This window comes from Chelonia mydas, chromosome 24 (genome assembly GCF_015237465.2).
Source record: "Chelonia mydas isolate rCheMyd1 chromosome 24, rCheMyd1.pri.v2, whole genome shotgun sequence".
Classification (NCBI taxonomy): Eukaryota; Metazoa; Chordata; order Testudines; family Cheloniidae; genus Chelonia; species Chelonia mydas.
Window position 1 is genome coordinate 15,663,054 of NC_051264.2, and position 26,573 is coordinate 15,689,626.

The 26,573-nt window shown below is 54.6% G+C and overlaps 3 protein-coding genes across 3 annotated transcripts in view; 2 read left to right on the plus strand and 1 right to left on the minus strand.

Moving 5' to 3' along the window:
- The window catches only part of LOC102937842 (B-cell receptor CD22), a 280,912-nt gene that overhangs the window by 147,035 nt on the left and 107,304 nt on the right, over positions 1-26,573 (plus strand). The window lies entirely within an intron of this gene.
- On the minus strand, positions 674-4,070 carry FAM187B (family with sequence similarity 187 member B). The gene is given in 4 exon segments (XM_043535171.1): positions 674-1,013; positions 3,190-3,530; positions 3,533-3,847; positions 3,849-4,070. Coding segments are annotated over 4 exon segments (1,218 nt in total).
- LSR (lipolysis stimulated lipoprotein receptor) lies at positions 6,577-26,349 on the plus strand. Its single transcript, XM_037883316.2, is given in 12 exon segments — positions 6,577-7,029; positions 9,113-9,334; positions 9,337-9,408; positions 9,411-9,452; positions 15,258-15,377; positions 18,620-18,676; positions 21,754-21,900; positions 22,145-22,330; positions 22,835-22,894; positions 23,602-23,733; positions 23,989-24,578; positions 25,636-26,349. Coding segments are annotated over 12 exon segments (1,734 nt in total). The 5' UTR covers positions 6,577-6,959; the 3' UTR covers positions 25,672-26,349.

The window sequence follows — 26,573 nt, forward strand, 5'->3', positions numbered from 1 at the left end:
CCCAAGGCCTGGGCTAACTGGACCTCTTGCCCTGGGGTAGCATGGCGAGGAGGGATACCGGGGTAGATGGGCCCATTGCTTTGATCCAGCGCAGAGTGGGCTACGCAGCTGATAACTGGCCTATGGAGAGGAACTGAGGCAGGGAGCTGACTGCGAACAACCCCACACCATCATGCTGGGCAAGGAGAGGCTGGTAAGTCTATGGGAACAGTGACCCCTACTGGCCAGGTGGGGTGCCTACCTCGCGATGGCACTTTAAAGGTGGCTGGGGCATCTGTATCTGAGCACTGGCTTTTTAGCACCCTCTGCTGACTGGGGTAGGCACCTAGCTTTAGCATGCAAATAAAATCAGGGCAGCAAACCCCTGCAGCACGCGGCCCCTACCGTCACGCTGGGGCATCGGGGCCAGACCTGACTGCCAGGGGGGAGCCCCCAACCCTGCTCCCTGCAGCACAGCGCCCCCAGTGCTATGCTGGAGCATTGGGGCCACCAGCCCTGATTGCCAGGGGAGAGCTCCCACCCTGCAGCACAGCGCCCCCTAGCATCACTCTGAGGCATCGGAGACAGTCCTGACTGCTGGGGGGAGAGCGCCCACCCCGCTCCCCCTAGCTGCCTAGCGCACACCTAGCCAAGCTGCTGGTCATATGTTATTCCCCAGTCGGCTGCAGCCCCCTCAGGCCATGACGGCTCCTGGCTTCCTGCGGCAGGATTGCAGGATGCTGAGGAAGAGGAGGAAGAGGAGGAAGATGGACAGCCCCACCACCAGGGACTCGATGGCCGAGTAGGCGCGGGTCAGCTCTGGGGCGGAGGCCAGCACCCTAGGCGGGGTGACCAGGAACCGGCCCACCAGCTGCCCGCCCACGTAGCACTGGTAATAGCCGGCATCGGTGCCGTTCCAGGAGGAAAGCAGCAGGGTCCCGCCACCGGTCGCCTTGTCCAGGCCAATGGAGCCGTTGCGCTGATGAAGGTCCAGCCAGGTCAGGGCGGTGGGGCCTTCCTGCCAGTACACGGGGCTGGGAGCAGAAAGAGAGAGGTTAGCAGAGCCTGGTGTGGGCCTTGCACATGCTCACGGGGTGCCAGGACTCCTGGGTTCTCTCCCCAGCTCTGGGAGGGGAATGGGGTCCAGAGGTTAGAGCCAGGGGGCTGAGAGTAAAGCATTACCCTGCTGGGGGGCACCAGCTCCGATCCAGCCCCAGGGCAGGGAACTGGCTGGGCTCAAGGGGGTGGAAAATGGGACCCCTCTAAGGGGGTGCTGGCTGGAATGAGTTCAGGTCATTCTCTGTCCATTTCAACTGGCACTAACCAGCCCCCTTGCTCTCATCACCAGAGGCCAAAGGCTGGCTATCCATGGAGCCTGATCTCCCTTAGAGGGAGACCCTGGGGGGTGGGGGTGTCTGGGGTGCTGGAATGGGGGGGCTAAATTGGTCCAGGTGGCTGGGACTAGGATGGTGGGAATCTCTCCCTCCTCCCTGCGCTTATCTATGGAATTAACAGGCAGCAAAAATGTCCGTCAGCGTCTCCCAGTGAAACTACCTGAGATGTGCCTGGCCCACAAGATGAAATTACCACAATCCCCACAGCAGCTGATGCCAACCCCACCAGAGCCTTAAGCACAGGCTGGGGCTAGAGTGGGATCAGATTTGCCAGTGAGACGTCTGCAGCCAGGAGCTAAACTCATCTGCACCGATGTGTTATGAACATACACAGCCGGGCAGGGCTGGAGGGGGGATGCCACCAAAACAGGCCTCATGCAGGATTTTGTGCATGGTTTGAAACCTAGACACTAGTGCTTGAGCTACAGGAGAAGCATGGCTAGCTGGCAGCGGTAGTAGATTATTCTCCAATGCGTCAGCCACAAGAGGGCAACCTGGGATTCACTTTTAATGAGGCGTTCCACCGAAAAAGATTGCGAGACTGCCTTAAAAAATCGTGAGATCAGCTCCAAAAACTCTGTTCGGTTTAAAAAATGGTGAGATTGGCTTTAAAAAAATGTCTGAGGCTGGCTAAAAACCTGGGAGAGCAGCTTCCAAAACTCATACAGGTAAGAATGATCAGTGTCTGGTTGGTTTTTAATTGGCCTTCTGATGTTGGAGGTGGGAGGAGTCACATTTCCAAGGGTTTCTGTGGAGCCATGAGGACTAGTCATGTTTCTCCCGTGAAAGCTGAGAGGCTCGAGAAGTAACATGATTCCAGCGGTTGAGGGCTTTAGGAAAATCGTGAGTCACAGTAAACTCACGAGAGCTGGCACCACTGGATGCTACCAGAAAATAGCGCCCGGGGAAGGAATTAACGAGAAGATGTGATTTTCCTGTCGGGATCTGGGATGAAGTTAGGGGATGGTGAAAGCTACGGGTCAGAAGCCCCCAGAGGTGGAATTTGTATCCCCTCAGCAGGAGCTAGGCTCATTTGGAGCCAGGCCGCCTGGGTTCATTGCCAGTATCTCTTGTATTAAAGTGCGCTGGGGTTTTAAAAGACCATACACGGGCAGGGACTTGGTGTTACACTTTGCTAAGGATGGCATTGACACCAGCATTGATTAAGAGGGGAGAGCGCCCCACCCCACTCCCTGCAGCACAGCGCCCCCCTAGGACTATGCTGGGCATTGGGGCCAGCCCTGACTGCCAAGGGAGAGTGCCCCTCCCCTGTCCCCTGTGGCACATTGCCCTCTAATGCTGGGCTGGGACCCCTTTGTTCCAGGCACTGTCTCCTGATCCCACAGCTCAGTTTCGACCACGGTGAAAGTTCAGTGCGGTGGTAATTTATTAACCTGGCTCCCCTTCCCAACACCCACACAGGAACAAGCTCAGTGCAAACAAGCTGGGCCCAAGTTCCTTCTGACTCTTTCCAATCTACCCCCATATGCTCCCGGGGGGCCCCTCCAGCTTCACCCCACCAAGGAGCCCGGATTTATCCCCGTACATTCGGGCTGGATTCTGCCACAGACCTGAGCTCCTGGCTAGGGGATAGATTTTTAGAGATGGGGGGAATATTGCTTTAGATGGGCTGCCCATGGGTCTGATCTGGGGTGGGGATACCAGCTTAGGTGGGCCCATGGCTCTGATCTGGGCTAGCAGGGAGGGGGCCTGATACCAGGGTAGATGGGGCCATGGGTCTGATCCAGGGATGGAGGGTTGGGATACCTGGCTGCATGGGCCCCTGGTCTCCCCAGCATGGCATGGCTCCCTGTACCTGTATATAGAGGCTGTTGGGCACCTCAGCCTGGCGTGGGTGTGAGGCAGGGCTCGGTAGCGGGTGACGACAAGGAGGGGGGCCCTGCCCAGTTCATCCTGGCTGGGGCCGTAGGCCCTGTCACATGGCACCTCACAGCTCTCCACCCGCAGCTCCGGCCCCCTCTGGGGCAGCCCTCGCCCGGCCACCCCGCATGGCAGGGGCCCCTTGGGGCGTGATGCCAACTGGGCGTAGCAGAACCCCACCCGCTTCCTCTCGCCGGGGCCCCCGCAGCGGTCGCAGGGCTGCCAGCGTGCCCAGGCGGTGAACAGCTGGCCCTGGGCCCCGCCAGCCAGATCCCACGGTTGTTGTTAGCCAGGGCGGCCTCTCCCAGGCTGGCGTGGCTGATGTGGAGGCGCCCAGCGTCCTGGAAATCCACCTCGTAGTAGGCCAGCATGGCATCACCGCGGCAACAGCTGTAGATGCCCGAGTCCCCCACGCCAGGATCCAGAATCCGCAGGTCGCCCTGGAGCAGCCGGGTTTTCAAGCGCAGCCGCCACAGCTTGGCGCGAGTGGGGATGAGCGCCAAGGGGTGCCCAGTGCGGATGAAGGTGGCCGGCCGCTCCCCGGGCTGGGAGGGATCCGCATACTGCCAAGAGACCGGGCCCTGGTGGGGGGGGGCCTGGGCACCTCAGGGTCACAGGGTTGTCTGAGATCAAGGCCAGGGTGCATGGGCGGCCCGGGAGGCAGGGCTCTGGCAGGGAGACGCCTTGGGATGGGTCGCCATTGGCCACGGCAGAGATCAAGGCAAAGAGGAAGCTGAGGGCCACTGCTCGGGGGCACATGGCTGGCTGGGGTGTGCCCAGTGGTTGGAGCAGGAGGCAACGGCTTTCTGACCTCATTGTGATGTCATCTGTCAGAGAGTGAGGTCATAATTGCCCTAGCTCAGCAGGGGCCAGCTGGGGAGCCCCAGGGAGAGCACGCTGGATTCTCAGCTCCCTGGGGTCGATCTGGAGTCACCCCCGACTGCAATGGGGGCAGGGCTGGGTTCTGATCTCAGCTTTCCGGTCAATCCAGGTCACCCCACAACTGCAGCAGGGGCAGGGCTGGGTTCTGATCGATCCAGAGTCACCCCTGACTGCAGCGGGGGCAGGGCCTGGGTTCTGATCTCAGCTCCCTCAGGGTTAATCCTGAGTCAACCCCCAACTGGTGACTGCAGCAGGGCCCTGTCACATGGCACCTCACAGCTCTCCACCTGCAGCTCCAGCCCCCGCCCGGCCACCCCTTGCAGCAGGTGGGGGGACAAGGGCTTCTGCCCAGCGGGGAGGAGGGTCTTGGGGTTTTAGCCCCGCAGGGTGCACCTGCCAGGGCTCGGGTTTCAGTCCTGCTCCTATTAAGCATATGCCTAACTTTAAGGCTATGTCAACCTGCCAACAAAATAAAACCACCCCCAAAGAGGGGCAGCAGCTTTGTTGGCGGGAGAGCGTCTCCCGCCGACAAAGTGCTGTATACACCCGCACTTTACATCAGTACAACTTTTGTCCACCAGGGGGATGTTTTTTTCACACCCCTGACTGACAAAAGTTTTACGGACAAAAGGGCAGTGCAGACATAGCCAAGTGAGCTCCCAGTGGGAGTGAAGTAATTCCGCTGCAAGCACACGCATACGTGTTTGTAGGATTGGGACCTTAGTTTTCTCTATGAAAAGGTTTTGAAAACTTTACTCCCTTCAATACAATGGGTTCCCAAAAAGTTTCCCAAGGATTCTCAAAAACCTTTTTCTGCCCTCCAAAAACAACTTTCCTGAACGTTTTCGTCCTTACATTCAAAATCTTTCCTCTCTCTTAGAAAAGATTCAAATACTTTTTCAGCCCTCAACAAGTTTTGGAAAACGTCTCCTCCACAAAGTCTGAATACCTTTTTGCCCCAGATTTTCATAACTGAACCATGTCTCCTTTCAAAACCTTTTCCTTCCTCAAACAAAGAAGTTTTGAAGAGTTTTCCTCCATTAAAAAGGAGTTTCTGAAAGTTCCCACCCCTCAAAAAAAGTTTCTATAACTTTTCTGCCTCTCAGGTAAAAAAGTTCTGGGGGAGATAAATATTTGGTGGGAGTTGGATATTGTCTCACTGTTTCCTTGCAGTCCCCCGTCGGTCTGTCTGAATCCATATGGTCTCTTCTCTTATACTTACATTGAAAGCTCTTTGGCAACAGGGACTGTCTTTCTGTCCTGTGTTTGTATGGTACCTAGCACATTGGGATCTTGGTCCGTGACTAGGGCACCTAGATGTTACACCAATCTAAATAAAATAAAAAATAATTAATAATAAACCTTTTTAAAAAATTGGAAGGGGAAAAAGTTTTGGAAACTTTTATTGTGCCGAGAGTAAAGTTTTAAAAACTTTTTTTTCCACAGGAAAAGGGGTTTAAACTCTTTTGGGGAGATGGGGAAAAAAATTGAAACTGTTTTTTTGCAGAGGGAAACGTTTTTGAAATTTTTGTGGAAGAAGAAAAAGTTTTGGAGACTCTTCTTGGAAGGATAAAGGGTTTTCAAAACTCGTAGTTAAGTTTCAGAAACTTTTTTTTAATAGGAAGAGTTTTTGAAACTCTTTTTGGAGTCAAAAAGCATTTGAAGCTTTCTTTTGGAGATGGAAAAAGTTTTCCTTTTTAATAGGAAGAGTTTTTGAAACTCTTTTTGGAGGCAAAAAGCATTTGAAGCTTTCTTTTGGAGATGGAAAAAGTTTTCAAAACATTTGTTGAGCATGGAGAAAAGTTTTAAACACTGTTTGCAAAAAAAGTTTTCCAAACCATTTGTTGGCAGTGGAAAAAGTTTCAGAAACTTTTTTGGAAGGGGAAAAAGTTTTGAAAGTTTCCCCTTCCCCCTCCAAAAACAGGTTTCTAAAACTTTTCACTCCCAATGTTGTTTCCTTCCTTCTAAAGTCTTTAAAACTTTTTGGACAGAGTCTGTTAGATCAAGAGGGCTTTGGGCCTGAGGCCAGTGGTAAAACTCCACTTTGATCCCAGTGCCACTGGCCCTGTAAGAAAGAGAAACATCAACACACACACTTTGCCTGGCTGCACCTGGGACAGCCCATTTCCCAATTATGTGAGGGGTGCTATATTTATTGCGCTCCTTCCAACTCCTTTAAAAAGTTACTTTGGTTTCTCCCATCCCTTTCTCAAGGGTGTGCCCCTGGGCCAGTCCATTTTCATAAAGGGGGGAATGTTACATTCACCCTTCCCCATTTTTAAAGTTACTTTGGTTTCTCCCACAACTTGGTCTAGGGTGTGTCCCTGGGCCAATTCATTGGCATAGGGGGGCGGGTAAACCAACCAAAGTTCACTCCCAATTTCCAAACTACAAATTGGTTTGCCCCAAGTACCCTCCTATGGGTACCTGGGCCGGACCATTTTCAAACCCGGGAGGGGGGACAGGGAGACAGGTGAGGGGTTTGTGTATTTTAAACCCCAGCTTTAAAGGGGAAGGGGGGGCAGCCCCTGATTCAAAGACACGATGGCATCAGAGTTGACAGCCCACGCCTGAGGGGCTGCTGCGCAGGAGGGAGGTATTTCTCTTCTCCCCCCCCCAACTCCCGCGAGGAAGTGGTACGTCCCGCCTCTTGGGCGAGGCTGCAGCACCTGCGCTGGAGACAGACGCGCGGAGCGGACGGGCGAATCCAGCGGGAGTCGGACGCGGCCGAATCAGGCGGGCAGCGCCCCTCCCCCTCTGGCGGGAAGGGGGAGCCCGACGTGGGCGAATCAACCCGGCTTGTGTTGCTTGTGGGAGGCGGGAATGGAGACCCGGGGACCCCAGCCGGCTCTGCGGACTCTGCTGTGGCTCCTGGTCGGCGCATGGGTCTCAGGTAACGTCCCTGCCTGGAGAGCGAGCGACAGCACCGCCATACCCCTCGCCCTTCCACCCTCCTCTGAGGGGGAGTTGTGCTCTGCGGGGTCTCCTGCCCCGAGTTACAGGGGGCGGGAAGGGAGAAACTCGACGGCTGATTGGAGGGGAGAGGTGTGAGGGGGATTAGCCCCGCCCAGCTGTGGCTCCCTCAGGGTGGGGGCTGCTGAGCCCCCGCAGGGGAGGGGGTTGGTGTGGGTCCTTGAGCTGGTCGGTCCCTCCCCCCCCCCCCCATCTGGGTGTGCTCTTAGCCCTACTAGTTGGAGTGGGGGAGTCTCTAGGCTGCCCCCCTAGTGGATGTGGGCAGGGTTAGTGTGGGTCCCTGGGCTGCCCCTTGCCTGGGGCCCCACTAGTGGGCATGCGGGGTTGGCATAGGGGTCCCCTTGAGCTACTGGGGCAGTTCAGGGCCCAGCTCGGGGGTCCCAGGTAGCGGGGTGGGGGCAGCTCGGGGGTCCCAGGTAGCTGGGTGGGGGAGTGGGATCAGAGACTTCATGTGTCTTTTCACCTCTCCCAGTTCTGTCTAACCAGCCTGTCTGTCTCTCTCTGCGCTGTGTGTGTGTGTTTAACTTTTCCCTCCAAGGTAAACAGGTAGCACAAGAAGCTGCCAAATATAGCTCCCTCCTCAGCCCTCACCTTTCCCACAACCCTGGGTTTCATGCCCGCCGACCTGTTCTGCTTCCCACGCCAAGTGAGGTAACTGCGGGGTGTCCTGTGTCACATACATACAGCTCTCCCTGGCGCTGGGTGCACCCCAATCCAGAGACACAGGTGTGGCCTCCTTCCCGGAAGGGCAGCTGCCCTGTCTTGGTGAGCTCACATCTGTCGAAACTCCCTGCTGGGTAATGTGCCTCGAGGGAGGGGCTTTCTGTTACCCATGGCCCTGCGGGGTGGTGTGAATGCAGGGTACTGGAAAAGCACCCTGATCTCTCAGCAAAAGATAGATATAGCTGATATCTCTGGTCAGGATTTCCCCCCCTTCCCCTGGGGTGTGGACCCCGGTGTCATGACCATGTTCCCAGTGTAATTGGTGCCCTGGCTTTCCTCCTGCCCTTTTAAGTGGAATGCATGCCGTACTGTGCATGGAGAACATTGTTGGCGGTGTGTCCTGAAAGTGTTGGGGTCAATGGTGTTTGTGGGTGTTTTAAATGGCTGCTGTGGGGTCACAGTAGAGGAGGCTGTATTTCCTCACTGAGGGCTTGAGACCTGATAAATCTGAAGAGTCCCAACTCTCTGTCTCCTGTGTTTTAGCCCTGGGTTTAGGTGGGGAGTGGGGTCTAGTGGTTAGAGCTGGGAGCCAGGACTCCTGGTGTCTATTTCTAGCTCTGGGAGGGGAGGGCGTGGGGGTCTGGTGGGTTAGAGGAGGAGGAGGAGGAGTTGGGGGCCAGGACTCCCGAGTTCTATTCCCAGTTCTGCCACTCACCTTTATGATATCCGAGCTGTTTTTAGACTTGAAGCTGTGTGGGTTAGTAACTGATGACTTTGAAAACACCAGGCTTTCCTGTGTTGAATGCAATGAGGTCAGGGATTGTTGGGCTAGCAAGGGGCTGGGTGTGTCACAGAATGGCTCATGGGCCAGTGGAAGTGATGGTGATCCACGTGATGACGAGTTCCTGATTTGCTCTGTAATAAGGAAACAATCAGATGTTAACTCTTTAGGGGCTGCAGTGTGGTCCAAAAGCTTGGCAATTCACTTGAGACCTCTTACGCTTGACTCTTCAATGGCTGTTTACCCTCAAAAGGGGGCAGACAGAGAAGTTATGGTCATGTCTGAGTCAACCACTGTAATGGAAATCTGACTTCTAGAGTGACAGGAATGTGGCTTAGGTAGTTAGAGCAGGGGGGCTGGGAGTCAGGATTCCTGGGTTCTGTTTCCAGTTTCTGGGAGGGGAGTGGTGTCTAGTGGTTAGAACGGCTGGAAGACAGGACTCCCTGGGTTCTTTTCTTGCTCTGTCATTCACTTGCCTGGGCATACCCCTTCCCCATCTGACCCTCCTTGGCCCAGCTGACCTGACCTCCCAGCTGACCCTGCCCTTTCCCTGTTCCAGGCCCTGCCCACGGGATGCAAGTCACGGTGCCGAACCCTTTCAACGTGGTGATCCTCTTCCAGCCTGTTACCCTACAGTGCAACTATCAGACCTCAGCCACCCAGCTGCCCATAGTCACCTGGAAGTATAAGTCCTACTGCGGAGCCGCCTGGGCCGATGCCTTCAGCCCCAGCGTCAGGAGAACCAGATTCAACAACCAGCTGCAGCAGAACAACCCGGGATACACCCCTATGTGGAGTGCCAGGACAGCACTCGCACAGTGCGGGTGGTGGCTACAAAGCAGGGCAACGCCGTGACACTGGGGACTTCTATCAGGGGCGTCGGATCACCATCACCAACAGTAGGTTCCAGGGAAAGATGGAGGGGTTTTTGTTTTTTACTGATCACTTATTAGATAGATTATAGTAGCATTCCAGGGGGGCGTTGTGCCAGATGGAGGGCTTGTTGTGGTAGCCCCCGCAACTCACTTATTAGGTGTGGGATGGGCATTGTACCAGGTGGAGGGCTTATTAGGTATATTATGGTAATACACTGGGTGCAGGGAACTACAACACTGTGTACTCCTGGGGGAATTCTGCGCCACTGTGCATGCGCAGAATTTGTGTCCCCTTCAGATTTCTTTGCTTCCTCGCAGAAAAATGGCCTTCTGATGGTGAAGGAAAGGGAAGCCACAAGAGCGGTCATATGACCCTCGCCAGCAGTATGTTTTGGGTGCCCAGGGCAGCTGGCAGAGAGGTAGATCACTGTGGTGCAGGGGGCGGGACCGAGGAAGACTCGGCAGGTGGCTCCTACCCTGCGCTGGACTCAGCTGCTAGTCCTGGGGAGGACAGGACTTCCTCTTTCCCTGCACAGCATCTGGGGCTGTCAACCCACCCCCAGATTTCTCTTCTGGCTGTAGGAAGCTCTGCAAACTGCCTCCCTTCTTCTCTCTCTCCTCCTTCCCCCTCCCCTCCCACCCCCCCCGTGCTTCTGGCACACATCCCTCCCCCTGCAGCTGAGGAGCGATCGCTTTACAGGAAGCTGCTCCACCATCTGCCCAACCCCAGTGCATCCAGACTATCTCATCTCCAGACCCTCCCGCTGAGCCTCACTCCCCCTTAACCTGGACCACCCCAGAGAGCCACCTACACCTGGTTCCCCACCCTACTGAGTCCGAACCAGCTGCATCTGGATCCCTGTCCCACTCCCCCAGCATCTGGACCTCCCCACCACTGAGCTCCCCACATCCAGACCCTCCTGCTGAGCTGTATCACTGACACCCAGACCCCCTGCTGAGCTCTGTTTGGCGTCGCGCCCCCCCCCTCACCCCCACACCCAGACCCTCCCTGCTAAGCCCCAACCACTTTCACCTGGACCCCCCCTGCGGAGTTCCATTACCATTGCACCCAGACCCTCTCAACAAGCACCTCTGTATCCAGATCTCCCTGCACCCAGATACCCCACTGAGCTGCCCACACCCAGATTGCCCAACACAGAACCCTCTCAACCCACACCTGGATCCCCCCTCATGAAGTCCCTCCACACATGGATCCTGCCTTGCTGAGCCAGCCTGCCTGCCCACCCCTGGTGCACCTGGCATGCAGGGGCAGGGCCCTGGGGTGTTTCTGGGGCAGGCAGAGTCCTTGTGCTGTGTCAGGGTTGGGTGCAGCCTCACCGTGAGTCTGTGTCCCAGAGTGGGAGCTGCACAGTGGATCTCTCCCACCTCTGTGCAGCCAGTGGCCTGTGCTCCCCAGTGCCATGCTGGAGCCTCCCACATTTATTTGACCAAAAAAATTAGCAGAATTTTTTGGTGCAAAAGGCCCTCAGGAGTAACTGTGCCAGGTGGAGGGCTTGTGCTGGTCATTTATTAGGTATTCCATGGTAACCCCCAACTCACTTATTAGGTGTATTACGGTAGCGCTCAGGGGACTTTTATGAGTGGTACCCCATCACCATCACCCTCAGTATATATGGGGCAGAGGGACTGCTGTGTGTTTGCTTATTAGGTGCATTCTGGTGGGGCCTAGGGATCCCCCAACTGAGATGGGGATAACAGGAGGCGGGGGGGGCAGAGCGTTTGCACTGCTTGCTTAGTAGGTGTTTTATGGTAGCAGCCAGAGAAATGGGGGCAGTCCCCGCCCCAGCTGAGATTGGGGCTGTAGTGCCAGGTGCTGCACAGACACACACACAGTGAGAGACAGTCCCTGCCCTACAGAGCTCACAGTCTAAAGATACAGAGCGGGGATTATTATCCCCATTTTATATTTGGGAAAACTAAGCCACAGAGCGATGTAATATGCCTAAGCTCACTCAGGGTGCCTGTGGCAGGGCACGAACTGAACCCAGATCTCCTGAGTCCCAGCTGAGTGTCTTAACTCCAAGCCCGGATAATTCCTGTTTATGCTGGTGGCGTGTTGGTTTCCAGAAGGAGGGAACTAATACAGCAGTGGCTTTGAAACTGAAGTGGGAGCTCTGAAAAGAAAGTGCTGCCATTAAGCTATTGGAAGAGAGTTCACCACCACAGAAATGCAGCCACCTCTGGGGTGGAATGCTACAACTCCTTAATAGACCTTTTGTGTCACTCACCCAGTGCTGAAATGCAGCCACCTCTGGGATTTGGCAAAACAAATATTTAACAGTGGACAGTAACAGGAGAGAGTTTAGGGCAGGTAGCAAAGAATGCTGTGTATGACCGGAAGCAGGTGGAGAAGTTGAGAGGGGCAGAATTGAGCTCCCTATAATAGCAGGAGCGTTGTGGCCAAACTCCAACAATAGTAGGGGATTTTTAACCATTGTGCAAACTGTCACAGTATCTGTTACACATTTCACCATGCTGGGGCACTCGGGCCAGCGCCCCCACCCAGCTCTTTGCAGCATAGCACTGCTGGAGCATTGGGTTAGGGTGAGGGTGCTGAGTCCCGCATCTGTGACTAGAACTCCTGGGTCCTGTTCCAGCTCTAACCACTCATAGCCCTGCAGTGACCCACACCTGGGTATCAGAACAGAAGTATCTGGTTAAGGTTAAGCTGAGTGCTCTGGTGTCAGATGCTCTGAGCTCCATCAGGAAGGGGAGAGGGATGCTGTCCTGTGATTAAGGCACAGACTAGGACTCAGGCCTCCTGGGTTCAATTCCCATCTCTGCCATGGACTCCTTGTATGACCTTGGAAAAAAAGTCCGTTCCCCTCTGCCTCAGTTTCCCCATCTGGGGTTAAATAACCTGCCATTGTGTAGTTTTATTGGAAGCTTTTTGGGAAAGGGACGGTCTCTTGCTGTGTGTCTGGGCAGCGCCTGTCATGATGGGGCCTGGATCTTAGCTGGGGCAGGGACTGTCTCTTGCTGTGTCTGGGCAACACCCAGCATGATGGGGCCCGGATCTCAGCCGGGGCAGGGACTGCATCTCAGCAGTGCCAGGCATGATGGGGCCTGGATATCGGTTGGCTCTGCTCCAATACAAATATTTTCAGGTTCTACTGCTTTTGCTATAGTTTCACAATGCAAATCAACCGCATTGTATTATGGTGGGTCAAAAGTCCACAGCAAAACTCTTTGCCCTGCGATCATGTGTCTAAAACCAACTGGAGCTGTGCTTCAACTGTCTCCAGCCAAACTCTGTTAAATTATCATGCCTTTTCTTTTTGTGTTGTCTTACCCGGAGGCGTTTCTGTGATAACAGCAGCTTTGTTGTAACCTGGCTAAACTGGTGCGTGATTCATGCAGCAAAAATCTTCAGTTTCTAACACTCATCTAGAGTCTTGCGCTTATAAACTGTGGATCACTTCCCCCTACCAGAATGCAGCCAGCTCAGGGGTGGAACACTGCAACTGGCTAACAGCAGTACCCAACTGTTAAGTCATAACCCTAATTACAGCTGATCACAATTCTAATGATTCCCTTACATAACACTTTCCATCCTTGCAGTGCTTTGCACAGGTTTAATTACCATTTGGGACAGGAAGTGTCAATCTAATTGAAACTATGGCTGAAGATGCAGGTCAGCAGAATTGAACCAATTAGCTCAGGACTCTAGTTATGTCCTAGTTAGGCTGCTAGGTGTCGTGGCTGGATTTTATGATGATCGTTTGATGTCACAGATCCCAGATTTCAGCATCACTCAGTGAATTGGAGCAGCGGGGGGCACTGCTTGTTTATAAAGTGTAAAAAGCTTGCTGGCATCAGGGAGAGCGATACTGGAAGGCTGCGTCCAGCTCTGCGGTGCGCTTTTTATGAAGGATGTTGGAAAAACTGCAGAGGGTGTATAGAAGAGCTGCAAAAATAATCCAAGGGCTGAAGTAAAGGCCTGAGAGTGAGAGAATGAAAAAGTTTGATCTCTTCAGTTTGTCCAAAAGAAGATCAGTGGGTGATTTGATCTTTTTCATGGGGAGAAAATCCCAGGTACTAATGAGCTCTTCAGTCTAGTGGAGAATGGTAGAACAAGAACCAACATATGGAAGTTAAAGCCAGACGCGCTTCAAGTAGAAAGGAAGGGCAAATTTAACAGCCAGGGTGATTAACCCTTATGACTTCCCCAGGGAAGTGGTGGATTGTCCATCTCTTGGGGTCATTCAATCCAGACTGGAGGCTTTTCTGGAAGATGGTTTTGTCCAACACAATCTGTGGGTAACAGGGTGAAAGTCCCTGGCCTGTGTTATACAGGAGGCCAGATGAGAGGAGACGTCCGGCCAAAATACAAGATGATCTAATGGGCATGCAGCAAACTCCTAGACCAAGTTTGTCAAAACTGACTCACGGTTCAGGTCCTAAAACCAACAATATACAAGATCTTGGGCATAGGTGAAGTGGCATGTCTGAGGTCAAGGCAAGAGCTGGGGATAGAACCCCAGTGTCCTGACCCCCGATCTGGCGCACTATCCACTACACCACACAGCCAGGCTAAGTTTCCTCTAAGCCATGTGGCCACACAGCAGGCTATCAAGGACTGCGCAGGGGCAAGAGGTGCCTCTCCCCCGGCCCCGGGACTCCTGCGGCAGACAAGAGGTGCCTCTGCCCCAGTGTGGTGAGAGAGGGCTGCGAGGACTCTCTCTCTCTCTCTCTCTTCGCTGCAGCCCTGGGGCAGCCTGGACCCCAAACCCCTCATCCCTGGCCACACCTCAGAGCCTGCACCCCCAGCTGGAACCCTCACACCCTTGTACGCCAGCCCTCTGTCCCAGCCCTGAGCCCCCTCCCACACTCCGAACCCCTCAGTCCCACCCACGCCGCACATCACCTCCATACTGGTGCACATAAAATTCATTCCGCATGTAAAAAATTAGAGGGAACATTGTACATTGGGCTGAAATTTTTCAGACGTAACTAGTGATTTGCGTGGGACTCCTTACAGAGACCTGACTTCTTCTTTTCTTTTTTGGGAAGTCGGCACATTCTGAAAATCCAGGCCCAGAATCATTACCCACTTCTGAAAAATCTTGTCCCAAAGCTGCCCAGGCCGGGACTCTGGATACCTGGATTCCAGTCTCAGCTCTGCCACTGGGTTGCTGAGATCAAAAGGGCTTGTTCCCTGGCTTCCTGCTACTCCAGCCTGTTCCTGACAGCAGGGCATGGTGGCTTGTGTGCATACTTCAGGGTTTAGTGTTCATTTCGGTTTTCAAAGCCCTCAATTGGTGGAAGTGCCATTGTTCGAGATCAGCAGGCGGGGGCTGCAGCCGTTGAGCCCTGCGGGGAGTATTCCGCTTTTAATTTCTCTGCATAACTCGGTCCCACGAGCCTTGGATAATTCATAGATTTCCCCTCCCGCCCCCCACATCACAGAGGCCAGCAGGGACTATCATGCCCATCCAGTCTGCCTTCCTGCACAGCGCAGGCCAGAGAGCCTCCCCCAGGGACCCCCTTCATTTTTGTGGCTGTTTCTCTAAATACTGTCCAGTTGGCTGGTATCTTATCAATAATGTGAAGCCCTGACTCCCAGCCTCTCCAGTTCTAACCCAGTAGACCCCATTCCCCTCCCAGAGCTGGGGATAGAACCCAGGAGTCCTGGCTCTGTGCTGTAACCCCTGGACACCACTGCCTTTGCATAAACTATGCTGAAAGGCCTTGTTGGTGCACTGGCTCTCCTGCTTGGAGACCCCTCCTGCATGTTAGCCTGTGACTCCGATTCTCCTGCCCTGGCTCTGGTGTCTCCAGCTTTGCCTTCATCTGTCTCCCCTGCAGATGCCGACCTCAGCATTGACCAGACAGCCTGGGGCGACAGCGGCGTGTACTACTGCACCGTTACCTCTTCACAAGACCTGCAGGGCAACAACGAGGCCTACGCCGAGCTCATCGTGCTGGGTAAGTGGCCAGGACTGGGACACAAACAGGTGGGGAGCGGGATGTTCTATCGGGGTTTGGGGGGGTGCTGTCGGAGATGGGATGCCAGGCTAGATGGGGCCCGTGGGTCTGATCGGGGCAGCTGCTAACGGGCAGGATGCTGGGCTAGATGGGTCCATGGGCCTGATCTGGGGAGGAGGTGGGATACCAGGCTAGATGGGCTCACCGCTCTGCTCCAGGGCAGCAGGAATTGGAGATTGGCGTATGGGGCTGGGCAGGGGCAGATATTGGGGCCAGATAGGCAGCTACTTCCCTTTCCACACGTTGCTGGTAAATCGGTGCATGCCATTCTCTGCCCAGTGCCCAACTTCCCCGACGGTGGCTTTTGGAGCAGAGTAACAGCAGCACCAATCAGAGGCATTAGCAGCATCCTGGGCTAGGAAGAGGGTAACCAGAAAGGGGAAGCGGTGACTCCTGCAGCCCACGCAGGGCAGTGCTGTCCTGCTCTCACACAGCTCCTGCCTCCCTTCCTCATCCCCGGGGCCTTTCCGATTCTGCCCCACGGCATCTTCCTCATGGACCCTTTTCTCTCTGTGCTGCTTGCACTGCTCCGCAAACAGGACTTTCAACCTCCCAGTCAGGTAAATAGCAGAGAGGACAGGAGTTAATACAAAGACTTAGGGAGCAGAAACTAAGAAGGTTTTTCCAACAGTCCCTTTGTATTAACTTCTGTCTTCTCTGCTATTTTCAATTAACTCCTTCCCATTCAGTGTCATCTGTGAGCTGGCATGTCTGTCCAGCACGGCTGGCCTAGCTTCCTAAAGAGCAATCACTTCATTATTAACATTACAATAGTGCCAACTGAGATTGGGGCCCCATTGCAATGGGCACTGCACGGACACATATCTAGAAATAGTCCCTACCCCAGCTGAGATTGGGGCCCCGTTGTGCCAGGCGCTACCCACACAGCGAGAGACAGTCCCTGCCCCAAAGAATTTACAACGAGACAAAGAGTGGAAGGGGAAGCTGATGCTTGCAGGCCAAGTGACTTGCCCATTTCACGCAGTAGGTCATTGGCAGAGGTGGGAATAGTACCCAGTTGTCCTGACTCCCAGTCACAGTGCCAACCATCATGCAGCACTACCTAGCAACACTTGCAGCTGGTGTAAGATGTGACTTTCCACATGCCCCTCCCCCCAAATCTCCTGAAGCGTCTCTTCTTCCCTGCTGCCCGTCTCATAAATTTACTGTCTCCCTCCTGGCCTGGTTGCTAACAGGAGGTATGGGAGTTAGAAGCTAGTTTACCTGCTGGAGCTAAAAGGGATTCTGTATTCTGCAGTGGGTTTTATCCCGGGTTCTGAAAGGGATGCGGACTCTAGTGTATTAAAGCAGGGGGCTGGGAGCCAGGACTCCTGGGTTCCATCCCTGGGGGAGTGGGACCTAGTGGGTTAGAGCAGGGAATTGGGAGCCAGGACTCCTCATTTCCCTCTCCAAACCAGGCATAGAACCCAGGTCTAATGGGTTCTTTTTTTGGGGGGTGGGGGTAGGAGGGTGTGTGGAATTGAGAGCCAGGACTCCTGGGTTCTATCCCTGCTTTGTGAGGGGATTGGGGTTTAATGGGTTAAAGTAAGGGGGTGCCTGGGAAACAGGACTCCTGGGTTCTATGCCTGGCTGTTCTAGTTTGTTGGGAACAGGAGCTTTTTGTGCTGATCGTGCTCTTCTCCCCAAATGTCCTGCCTGTTTCAACATTCATAGAGCAACTCTCTGGGCACTGGAACTCCACTACCTAATAGTAATTAGCCCTGGAATTACTCTGATCCTGTTGCGTTTTTCCAGGGTTATGTCATTGATACCAATGTGTCACTCCCATGAGCAGTGCCACAGCTCCCTGCCACTAGGGGACAGCAAAGGAGGTTGGCACTCAGTTGTGTGGGTGTAGCAGTGCTGCACAGCTCATCTGTGGAGATCTGGCGGGCGGGGGCTGGGAGTCAGGACTCCTGGCTTGTATCTCAGCAGGCACATCCATCCCCCTCTCTCTGTAGAATGGAAATGCAGTGATGCAAAGGAGCTCAGTGGTGGGCAAAATATTGCCGTGTCTGGAGATGCTTTTCCGACACCCTTACTGAGTAGCCTCCATCCTGGGGGCCTCCCTCAGGACAGCTGTGCCTGGGGAGCCCTGATCTGAAAGGAGTTGTCTTCTGTAACCTCCCATCACCCCATTTAAATATCCCTCTGCAGTGGCCTGACTGCCCCAAACGTCCTTATCCTAGAGCCCACCTGCCCCTAGCACTCTTGTGCTCATGGGTTCGGCCATTGTGGGGATAAGAGGTGTCTTGGCTGGATGGCTGTTCAGGCGCAGGTACCATCATCCCACCCAGAAGGCGAGGCCTTCGCCCAGCACCCCACCCAGAGCCACCATGGCACAACAGGAGGGGGAGGACTGCTTGGAAGGGAGAGGGGGTGCTGGCTAGATTGGAGACAGAGACCCTAGGAGCCACAGGGAGAGGGGAGCAAGACTAGTTGGGCAAAGGGATTGGCGCTGATGGGAGCCCGGAGGCTGAGGTCAGAGAGAGGCATTTGGAGGAGGAGGATGGAGTTCTCTGGTGCTCTGGATAATGTGCCGTTGGTCCAAACTGTTATGGATCCTGTTATGGAGGCCCTGGAAAACATAATGGATCTACAGCCAAATCCATCTGAGATTCAGCTTGCGGGTTCTGGAGAACAGGACCATGTGGATCTGTGGCCAAACCCACCCTGGCTTTGGTTCTCTGCTGGAGTATGTAGCATCTGGCTCCACTTCACCCCTGTAGGATACGCGAGACTGCCCGGATGGCCGCGTCAAATCTTGCTGCGGCAAGAGTCAGACACGGCAGCCGTGAAGTTTGAAAGCCTGGCTTGAGGATTTGTTGCTAGATAAGTGGAAAAAGAGGAGTTCAGTCTCTCCTCCATTCCGGGCACCAAATGCCCACATGGCAGGGCCTAATCATTGATGATCTACCTGACTGGCAGGGTTACCCAGCTGTAGCTACAGCTGAAATCTTTTTTTTTTTTTTTTTTAATTTCTTCCCTTTGTGAGTGAGCTCTCTAAAGCACCAACCACTCGGGTGCCAGTTTGAATGCCCACCTAGGCCAGTGCGCTGCTTGCTATCCCCACCTCCACCCTTATAGCACAGTTGGCTTCAAATCGCTTGCCATTACGGCGTTCACCTATATCTCTAGTAACTGTCTGTCTCTCTCTCTCTCTCTCTCTCTCTGTCCCATAGGCAAATCATCTGAAGTCTCGGAGCTTTTACCAGGCTTTCAGATAGGGCACATGGAAGGTACTTGCCTTGCTAGATTTGGGGCTGGCAGGGTGGGGAAATTATGCCACCACTTAACTTTTATGCAGTGAACATTACTCTTGGATCATGACTGAGGCAAAGCTAGGAGGATGTGAGCCAGTGGGAGGAGAGAAATAGCTAAAGGGGCTTTAATTCGCTCTTTGGGAGAGTTTTTGTTCCATGTCTGTACAGCGCCTGGCACAATGGGGTCCTGGTCCGAGAGCGGGGCTCCTAACTACTACCATAATAAACCTAATAGCGATAAAAATGTACAGTGCTCAGCAGGGGGTGCTGGGCGCTATTGTAATACTTAAGTCATTACCTCATAATAATTGATTTCTAGGTAATATCCAGTTCTGGTTTTGTCCCGCAGCAGGTGACAGTGCTGTGATTGCCCCATGGAATTCTTTGATAGTGCTGGTGGAAACGCATTTCCTGCAGAACGGAAATGGCGATATTCCGAATTCGGGGCGGGATCTTGACAGGCTCCGGTCTCCCCAAGTTGGGGGCAGAATGCCAAAAATACCGTATCAAAGCACTTTGTTTCAGTGTTTATATTTCATTTGGTTGGGGGCCAGAGGCTTATATAACACACTACAAGTCTGAACAGCAGTACTTTACACGAAATTGGTATCTTCCTGCAAAACGCTTTGATTTCATCAATGTGGCATTTTCTGACAGAAAACTGTCCTGATGGAATATTTTTGACCTGGCTTTACTCCTTAGTGTGCAAGCCTCAAAGGGGCCAGACTCAAGGTGACAGTCCCTCCGGAGCAAGGGTGGGCAAACTACAGCCCATCAGGGCTTTGGATCTGGCCCACGGGACTGCCTCCTGTGGTGCCGCAGGCCCCACGCCGCTCTCGGAAGTGGCTGCCACCACCAGGAGGGCAGAGGGCTCTGTGCGTTGCCCTGGCCTCCAGACACTGCCCCCCGCAGCTCCCATTGGCCGTGAACGGGGAACCATGGCCAGTGAGAGCTTCAGGGGAGGTACCTGGAGGTGGGGCAAGGGCAGTGCGTGCAGACCCCCCCCCCCCGCCCCTCCCCCCCCGCGCGCGCAGGGAAGTGGTTCCGGCCGCTGGCCAGGGCAGGCATGCAGGGAGCCTACCCTGGCCCCGGTGCGTGCCACTGCCACCCCAGAGCCTGAACCCCTCCTGCACCCTGTCCCCCAACTCCCTGCCTGCACCTCACACCCCTCCTGCACCCCAGCCCACTGCTGCACCCCAGCCCCCTGCCCTGAGCCCCCGTCGCACCTCGCATCCCTCCTGCACCCAACCCCTTGCCCTGAGCCCGTTCCTGCACACCGCACCCCCCGACACACCCCACACTCCCTCCCACACCCCGGCCCTGCATACGATTTCCCCACCCAGATGTGGCCGTCAGCCCAAAAAGTTTGCCCACCCCTGCTCCAGAGCCTGAACTCTACATCTCCTGGTGTGTTTGTTTAGATTATGCTCTCCTTGTGGTAGGGCACAGAGCAGAGTTGAGTATGTACCCTGCCTCCCAGCCCAGACCCTACTCCCCTTCCAGAGCCAGGGATAGAACCCAGGAGTCCTGGCTCCTAGCCCCTCCCCACCCCCCCTCTAACCCACTTGACCCCACCTTCCTTTCAGACTACAAGATATAGGCCTGATGGAGGGGGTCAGACAGACCATGGTGATGATCTGCTTGCCTGGCCTCCATCGCTGTCATATCTAAGCATCTCACACTCTTCAATGTATTTATCCGCATGCTATTTCAGAAATTCCCTCCACCTCCCCATGCCAGGGACTCTGTGCCTGCCATGATTCTTCCCCCACAATGCCAGGAGCTAGTGTGTTCCCAACCATGCTGTCTGGGAGACTAGTCATGCAGGGCATCTATATGTTAAACTGCATCTGGACACTGAGCTGTGGGCAGGGGAGTTATGCCTGAAGGTGTTAATGGCACCAGAAACTGGTTCCTTCATTTATAGACCATTGCAGAGTTGCTTGAAACTGTATCTTTGCTAATCAGATGCTGGGGCCTCCATTTTCCCCCTTCTGGACTTCTGATTTCTCCCCAAAATCAATAGGGTTCCACCCATGGATGCCTAAAACATTCCCTGGAGTTTTGGAGTGGATTGCATGCAGCGTTCACACTTTTCTGTGTTAGACAAATGCCATCAAGGGCTTTGCCAAGGTTGTCCAAACATCCACTCCCTCTTTGGATCTTATTAAATTCTTATCCTCAACAGTATCTTTTGTGGCAGTGAGTTCCGCAGGCTAATCACCCACTGACTGGCTCTGTTTTGTATACACCACTTCTTTAACTTAGCATACAAAGGCGACCGAGATCTGATGGCTGGGGGATGAAGTAAGACAAATCCAGAGTGGAAATAAGGGCAGATTTTTCCCCAGGGGGCAGAATTAACCCTGGGGACGACTGCCCCCGGGATGGGGCAGATTCTCCAGCCCTCGGAGTCTTTCCACTGAGATCAGCCATCTCTCTAAGCTCCTCCCTAGCTCAACTAACAGATCAGGGCTTGAAATCTACAAAAAGGGCAAAGTTAAGGGTGCTCTTGCTCAACCCCAGATCTGGGCTGCAGGCAGAAATTGCTGGCGGAGGTTCTCAGCCTGGACTATGCAGCAGGGCTGAATGGTCCTGTCTGGGCCTTGAAATCTATGCAACTTCCCATGGTGATTTTTGTGTATCTAACTCCAGATGCCTAATAATAGTAATGCCTAGCTCCTTCAGAGCACGCACCGTCAGCACATCTTTACAAAGGAGGTCAAGATCATAATCCCTGCTTTAGAGAAGGGGAAACTGAGGCACAGAGCCTTGATGTGTCCAAGTCACCCAGCAGGCCACTGGCAGAGCTAGGAATAGAACTAGGTATTTTCCACCAGGCCATGCTGTCTCCCAGCTGGTCTGGTTTGTTTCCCACGGGGCCTCCTGTAAATCAGCCCCTCTTAGGGTGTCTCGAACCCAAAGCCCCAGGTCAAACTTTGGCCTTGGTGTATGCCTCTGTGTCCCCAGGGCAGGGAGGCCCTGATGCCAATCCGCTGGGTGGGTTCAGTTGGCGACTGAGTCCATAATGAGAAACCTCTTCCTCTTCGCAGACTGGCTCTTCGTCGTCCTGGTGGTGCTGGGATTCCTCCTCCTCTTCCTCCTCTTCGGCATCTGTTGGTGCCAGTGCTGCCCCCACACCTGCTGCTGCTATGTCCGGTGCCCCTGCTGCCCTGAGAGATGCTGCTGCCCAGAAGCTCGTGAGTTCTCTCCTCTATCTCATGCTGCACGACAAACTTACAAAAGGAGTGGGCGGGGGACACTCCTGGATTCTGTCTGCAGCTCTGCGGGGGGAGTGGTGTCTAGTGTGGGGGGGCTGGGAGCCAAACTCCTGGGTTCTCTCCCTGATGCTGGGAGGGCAGTTTGGGGAAGTCCTGCAATGGGGCTATTTCTGCTGATCTGCATGTTCCGATCCCTCAAACTTCCCTTGCTTTCTCTTTTCAGTCTACACCGCTGGAAAAGCTGCCACTGCCGGCGTCCCCAGTGTTTACGCTCAGAGTGTCGGTGCCCCCAGTATCTACTCCCACCCAAACCCCGTGAAGCTAGGTCCTCCTGCCCCCATGGTCCCCATGGGCCCCATGTCACCCATGTACAACGGTTATGGGGCAGAGTACGACAGAGCCAGCTCCGGTAACTTTGCATTCTGTGTCAATTATGTGTTCCCACGATAGGAACTGTGCTGGAGTCAGTGACCCCAGCTTGGGGTCTGCCAATTGGCTGCAGCTCCACTGGAGTCAATGCTGATTTACATCACCCGTGGCTATCCTGAGGGTAGGATGTAAGCTGGATAGCAGCATGCCCAGTCCTAGTTACACAGTTACGGTGCTCAGCTGACTCCTTTTGCGGGGCAGGGACTGTCTCACTGTGTGTCTGGGCAGCACCTGGCACTACGGGGCTCCGATCTCAGCTGGGGCAGGGACTGTGTCTCACTGCATCTGGGCAGCACCTGGCACAATGGGTTCTACCAGATTATAAATAAATAGGTTTCCTGGTCACATGGTAGAACTATGGGCCCTGATCCTGCAAACCTGCAGCGCTGGGACTTGCAGACTAGGGCGCATAGAGGGGAAATCATGGCACCGAGCCGCAAGGCTGAAACTATTGATGTCCTTAATCTCTTTGATTTCCTTGTAGTTGGTGGGAACAGCTCCCAGGTGCCCCTGCTCCGGGATACCGATAGTGGTGGGAACTCAGGTAAGGAGAAGCCAGGCTGTGAAGCAGAGACTTGGCAGATGACAGTACAGCAGCAGGAGTTGGTGATGTGATACTGCTGCCCCCTTTTGGATGGAGTCGGCACTGCTCCTCTGTGTCTCGTCGTGTCCCTTTCAGCTCAGGCAGCGAGTTATAGCCCCTTCACCGCCTGAGCCATGCTGCTAAGCAGAGTCAGGCCTGGACAGTGCTAGGATGGGAGACCTATGGTGTAGGGAGTTGTCAGAAGGGCACCCTTGCCTGTTGGAGTCGGGGGCAGCGCTGGGGAGTGCTCTGCTGGGGGGAGGAGTGCTCTCCCCTTGCAGTCAGTGCTGGCCCCAGTGCCCCAGCGTGGTGGTAGGGGGCGCTGTGCGGAGAGGGGTGCTCACCAATCAACATAAAGACTGCTTAGCCAGTTGATTCTTAAAGGTCTGTAAGTGCCCCATACACCCAATGGCCAAATCCCACACTGGGCAATTCCAATCCACCCCCATTCACTTGGATCTGAGATTCTCCTTCTTTTGCTGTTGTGTAACGTTATGTGCAGCTGTTCCCCAGCTGCCCCTTCCCAGAGGTGGCTGCATCTCAGGCATTGCTATTAAGCTGTACCTAGCTGCCTTGCCTCAGAGGTGGCTGCATCTCACTGGTTGTGCCTGCCCCTTCCAGACAGGATTGGCACTAAGGGGGTCTCTAACTCACTCCCCTCTCTCCAGCAGTGCGGAGCGGATACCGGATCCAGGCTAACCAGCAGGACGACTCCATGCGGGTCCTTTATTACATGGAGAAGGAGCTGGCCAATTTCGACCCTACACGGCCAGGCCAGGCCAATGGCAAGCTGGAGAAAGGTGAGTAGCCTCCTGGCTGTAGATTCCTCTTCTCCTTCCACCCAGCAAGAAACCCAGGGGATGCTAAGAGCTCCCTGCAGCACAGCACCCCCTAGTGCCATGCTTGGGCATCGGGACCAGCCCTGTTAGGGGAGAGTGCCCCCATGCTGCTCCCTGCAGCACAGTGCCCCCTAGCGCTGCCCTGGGGCATCGGGGCCAGCCCTGGCTGCTGGGGAGAGCACGGAGGCCTATTTAACCCTTTCTTTCCCCTCCCAGTCTCAGTGATGAGTGAGATCAGCTCCCTCCACGAAGACGACCGGCGCCAGGAGCTGCGCCAGGGGCTGGGGCGGCTGCGGACCCGGCCCATGTCACCCATCAGTGATGTGGGGGAGGGGGAGAGCGGGCGGGGCAGTGAGGCCCGGCACCACCTCCTCCCCCCTCCCCGGCGGGGCGAGCGCTATGAGGAGGAGCATTACGCCCGGCGGCCCCGCTCCCACTCTGTGGATGACCTGGACCGTGACTGGTCCCCACAGCCGGAGGGGCGGAGCAGGGGGCGGGGCAGGCAGCGTCGGGACAGCTCCCCCGACTGGCGGGAGGAGGAGTACTACGGCCAGCGGCGCAGCCGCAGCAGGGACGACCTGCGGGAGCTCGATAGGGGCCACTACGACGGGCGGCTCCTGCAGGAGGCGCTGCGCAAGAAGGGGAGGGCCGGCAGCCGCGAGGACCTGGACGGGGGCAGCGGGTCCAGCGCGCGATCAGGGAACAGGAGGGACCGGGATGAAGATGGCTTCCCCCCACCGCCGCCACCCTACACAGAAACAGAATCGGTCTCCTCCCGCGGCAAGAATGACCGCAAGCTCCGACGGGTAAGCGGATGGGATGCGGGGCCCTGCCCCTCTAGGGGGCTCCAGCTGCCATCCCACTCCACAGTGTGGCGCTGGCTCAGGAGGGGGAGTGGGGCGTGGCAGCAAATGGGACATGCGGCGTTTCTCCTCTAGGGGGTGCCAAGTTGCAAATCCATGGCAGCTGTGGCTCACAGATCTAGCTGTGATCTAGGTTCATTGTTCCTCCACGTAAGGGACTTTGACAGGATGTGTGGGGCAGGAAGCCTTTAACTGCCGGAGGATAAATCTCTGCTCAGGGGATAGAAGAGGGGCAGGCGGATGTACACGGGCCCACATAACTGAGAGCACTAGACTCCAAAACTCCTCCAAGCCAACCGGCAGCTCAGGGCTCTGCTGTCCTGTTCCTCTTTGACTCTGCCTTCCCCAGAAAGCCCTGGTGGCTGGCTGGTTGTTGAATTGGCTAGTGAACAGGTGTTGTGACTGCCTGTTAGGGTTTTATCACAAGTCTCCTATTGTTTGGTGCAGGGATTTTTTTTTTTTAAAGCAGTTTTCTTGTACTCACAGCTGGGGAAAGAGGGCTGGGGAGGCATTTCCCCACATATCTTGGGGCATGTGCTGATTCCCCCCCCCCCCCCCCCCCCCCCCCCCCCCCCCGCCCGTTTTGAGACTCTGGAACTAGACGGCAAAATAAGCACCCAAGATGATGTGGGATTTTTTGTTTTTGTTTTTTTTAAAGCCAATCCCCTGGGGTTTTTTGAGTTCCCGGCCCATGTTGTCTGTGCACGTGTTGGTGAAGGAGGCAGGCTTCCAATATATTCAGTCACTCCCCTTGTCTCGCTAATATCCTGGGACTCTCACAGCTGTAATGCTAATGCCTTGGATTTTCTCCCAGTTAATGGCCTTTAGACCACTACCACTCCCCTCCCGCCCCCCGAGGAAATCACCTCTTGATCTTTATGAGCAGCTCAACAGGTGGTGTGCTCCGAGTCTCACTGGAAGGCATTTCAACTCTGGGGGGGCCTGTGGCCAGGAGACGGGCCCGCTCTTTGCTGATCCTGCCACATCTGTTTCCTTCCAGAACCACGACCTCAGCAGAGAGAGCTTGGTGGTTTAAACGCAATCCACTTTCCTTCCCGATCGCTTCCCTAGAGCACCACCAGTGCGGGAGATGGAGGCCATGGATCTGAGAAGGTCACGTCTTTCCTCGGAGGGCACACAGGACACTGGCTGGCCCGTTGCCATGAGGCTCAGCAAAGCAGTTCGGGCCTTGTCTACCTGGTGTTTTTTTTTATTATGAATTGGATCAACGTGCAGCCTGAGATTTCTCAAGTCAGGCAAGGGACAGGGGCTCCTGATTGCCATGGAAAAGCAGGGCATTACTGGGGAAATCTGGAGCCCTTGTCAGGGAAGAGGATGTCTCTAAATTTTAGCCTTAATTTTAACATAGCATTTGGTTGAAATATTTGGGCCAGCTCCTCAACTGGTATAAATTGATCTCAGTTGAGCGATGTCTGCTTGACACCAGCTGGAGACCTGGCCTATTATTTTGGCTCCAATTCCCAGCTGGTCCACAGAACTGTAAATTTTTTCCCTGGATATTTTTAAATATTTTGAAGCTTTTTTTTTAAGACTAACTTTTTTCAAAGCTGTCTTAAAATTACATATGTTTTTTAGCAGAGTTGTGGAATCCCAGATGCTGTACATACTTTTGCAAAAAGCTGGGCCGCTTTTTTATCGGTAGGCTTTTGAGATTTTTCTGATTGTTGTAGAAAATAAAAAATTCAGCTAAAAATGTGTGTGGGAGGGGATTAGGGGAATGGGACACGGGGCCTTTCCCCTCTAGGGGGCAACAGAGCCAGCCACAGTGCGGGGCTACAGACCCCAACATTGTGACTGTAGCTACCATGATCCAGTGGGCGGGAACAAATCGCATCAGCTATTGGCACCCACAGCTCAGGGGCAGAGAGTTGGATTGGCTCCAGACACCGAGCCCAGCCTACCCCACCTCGGTTGCTC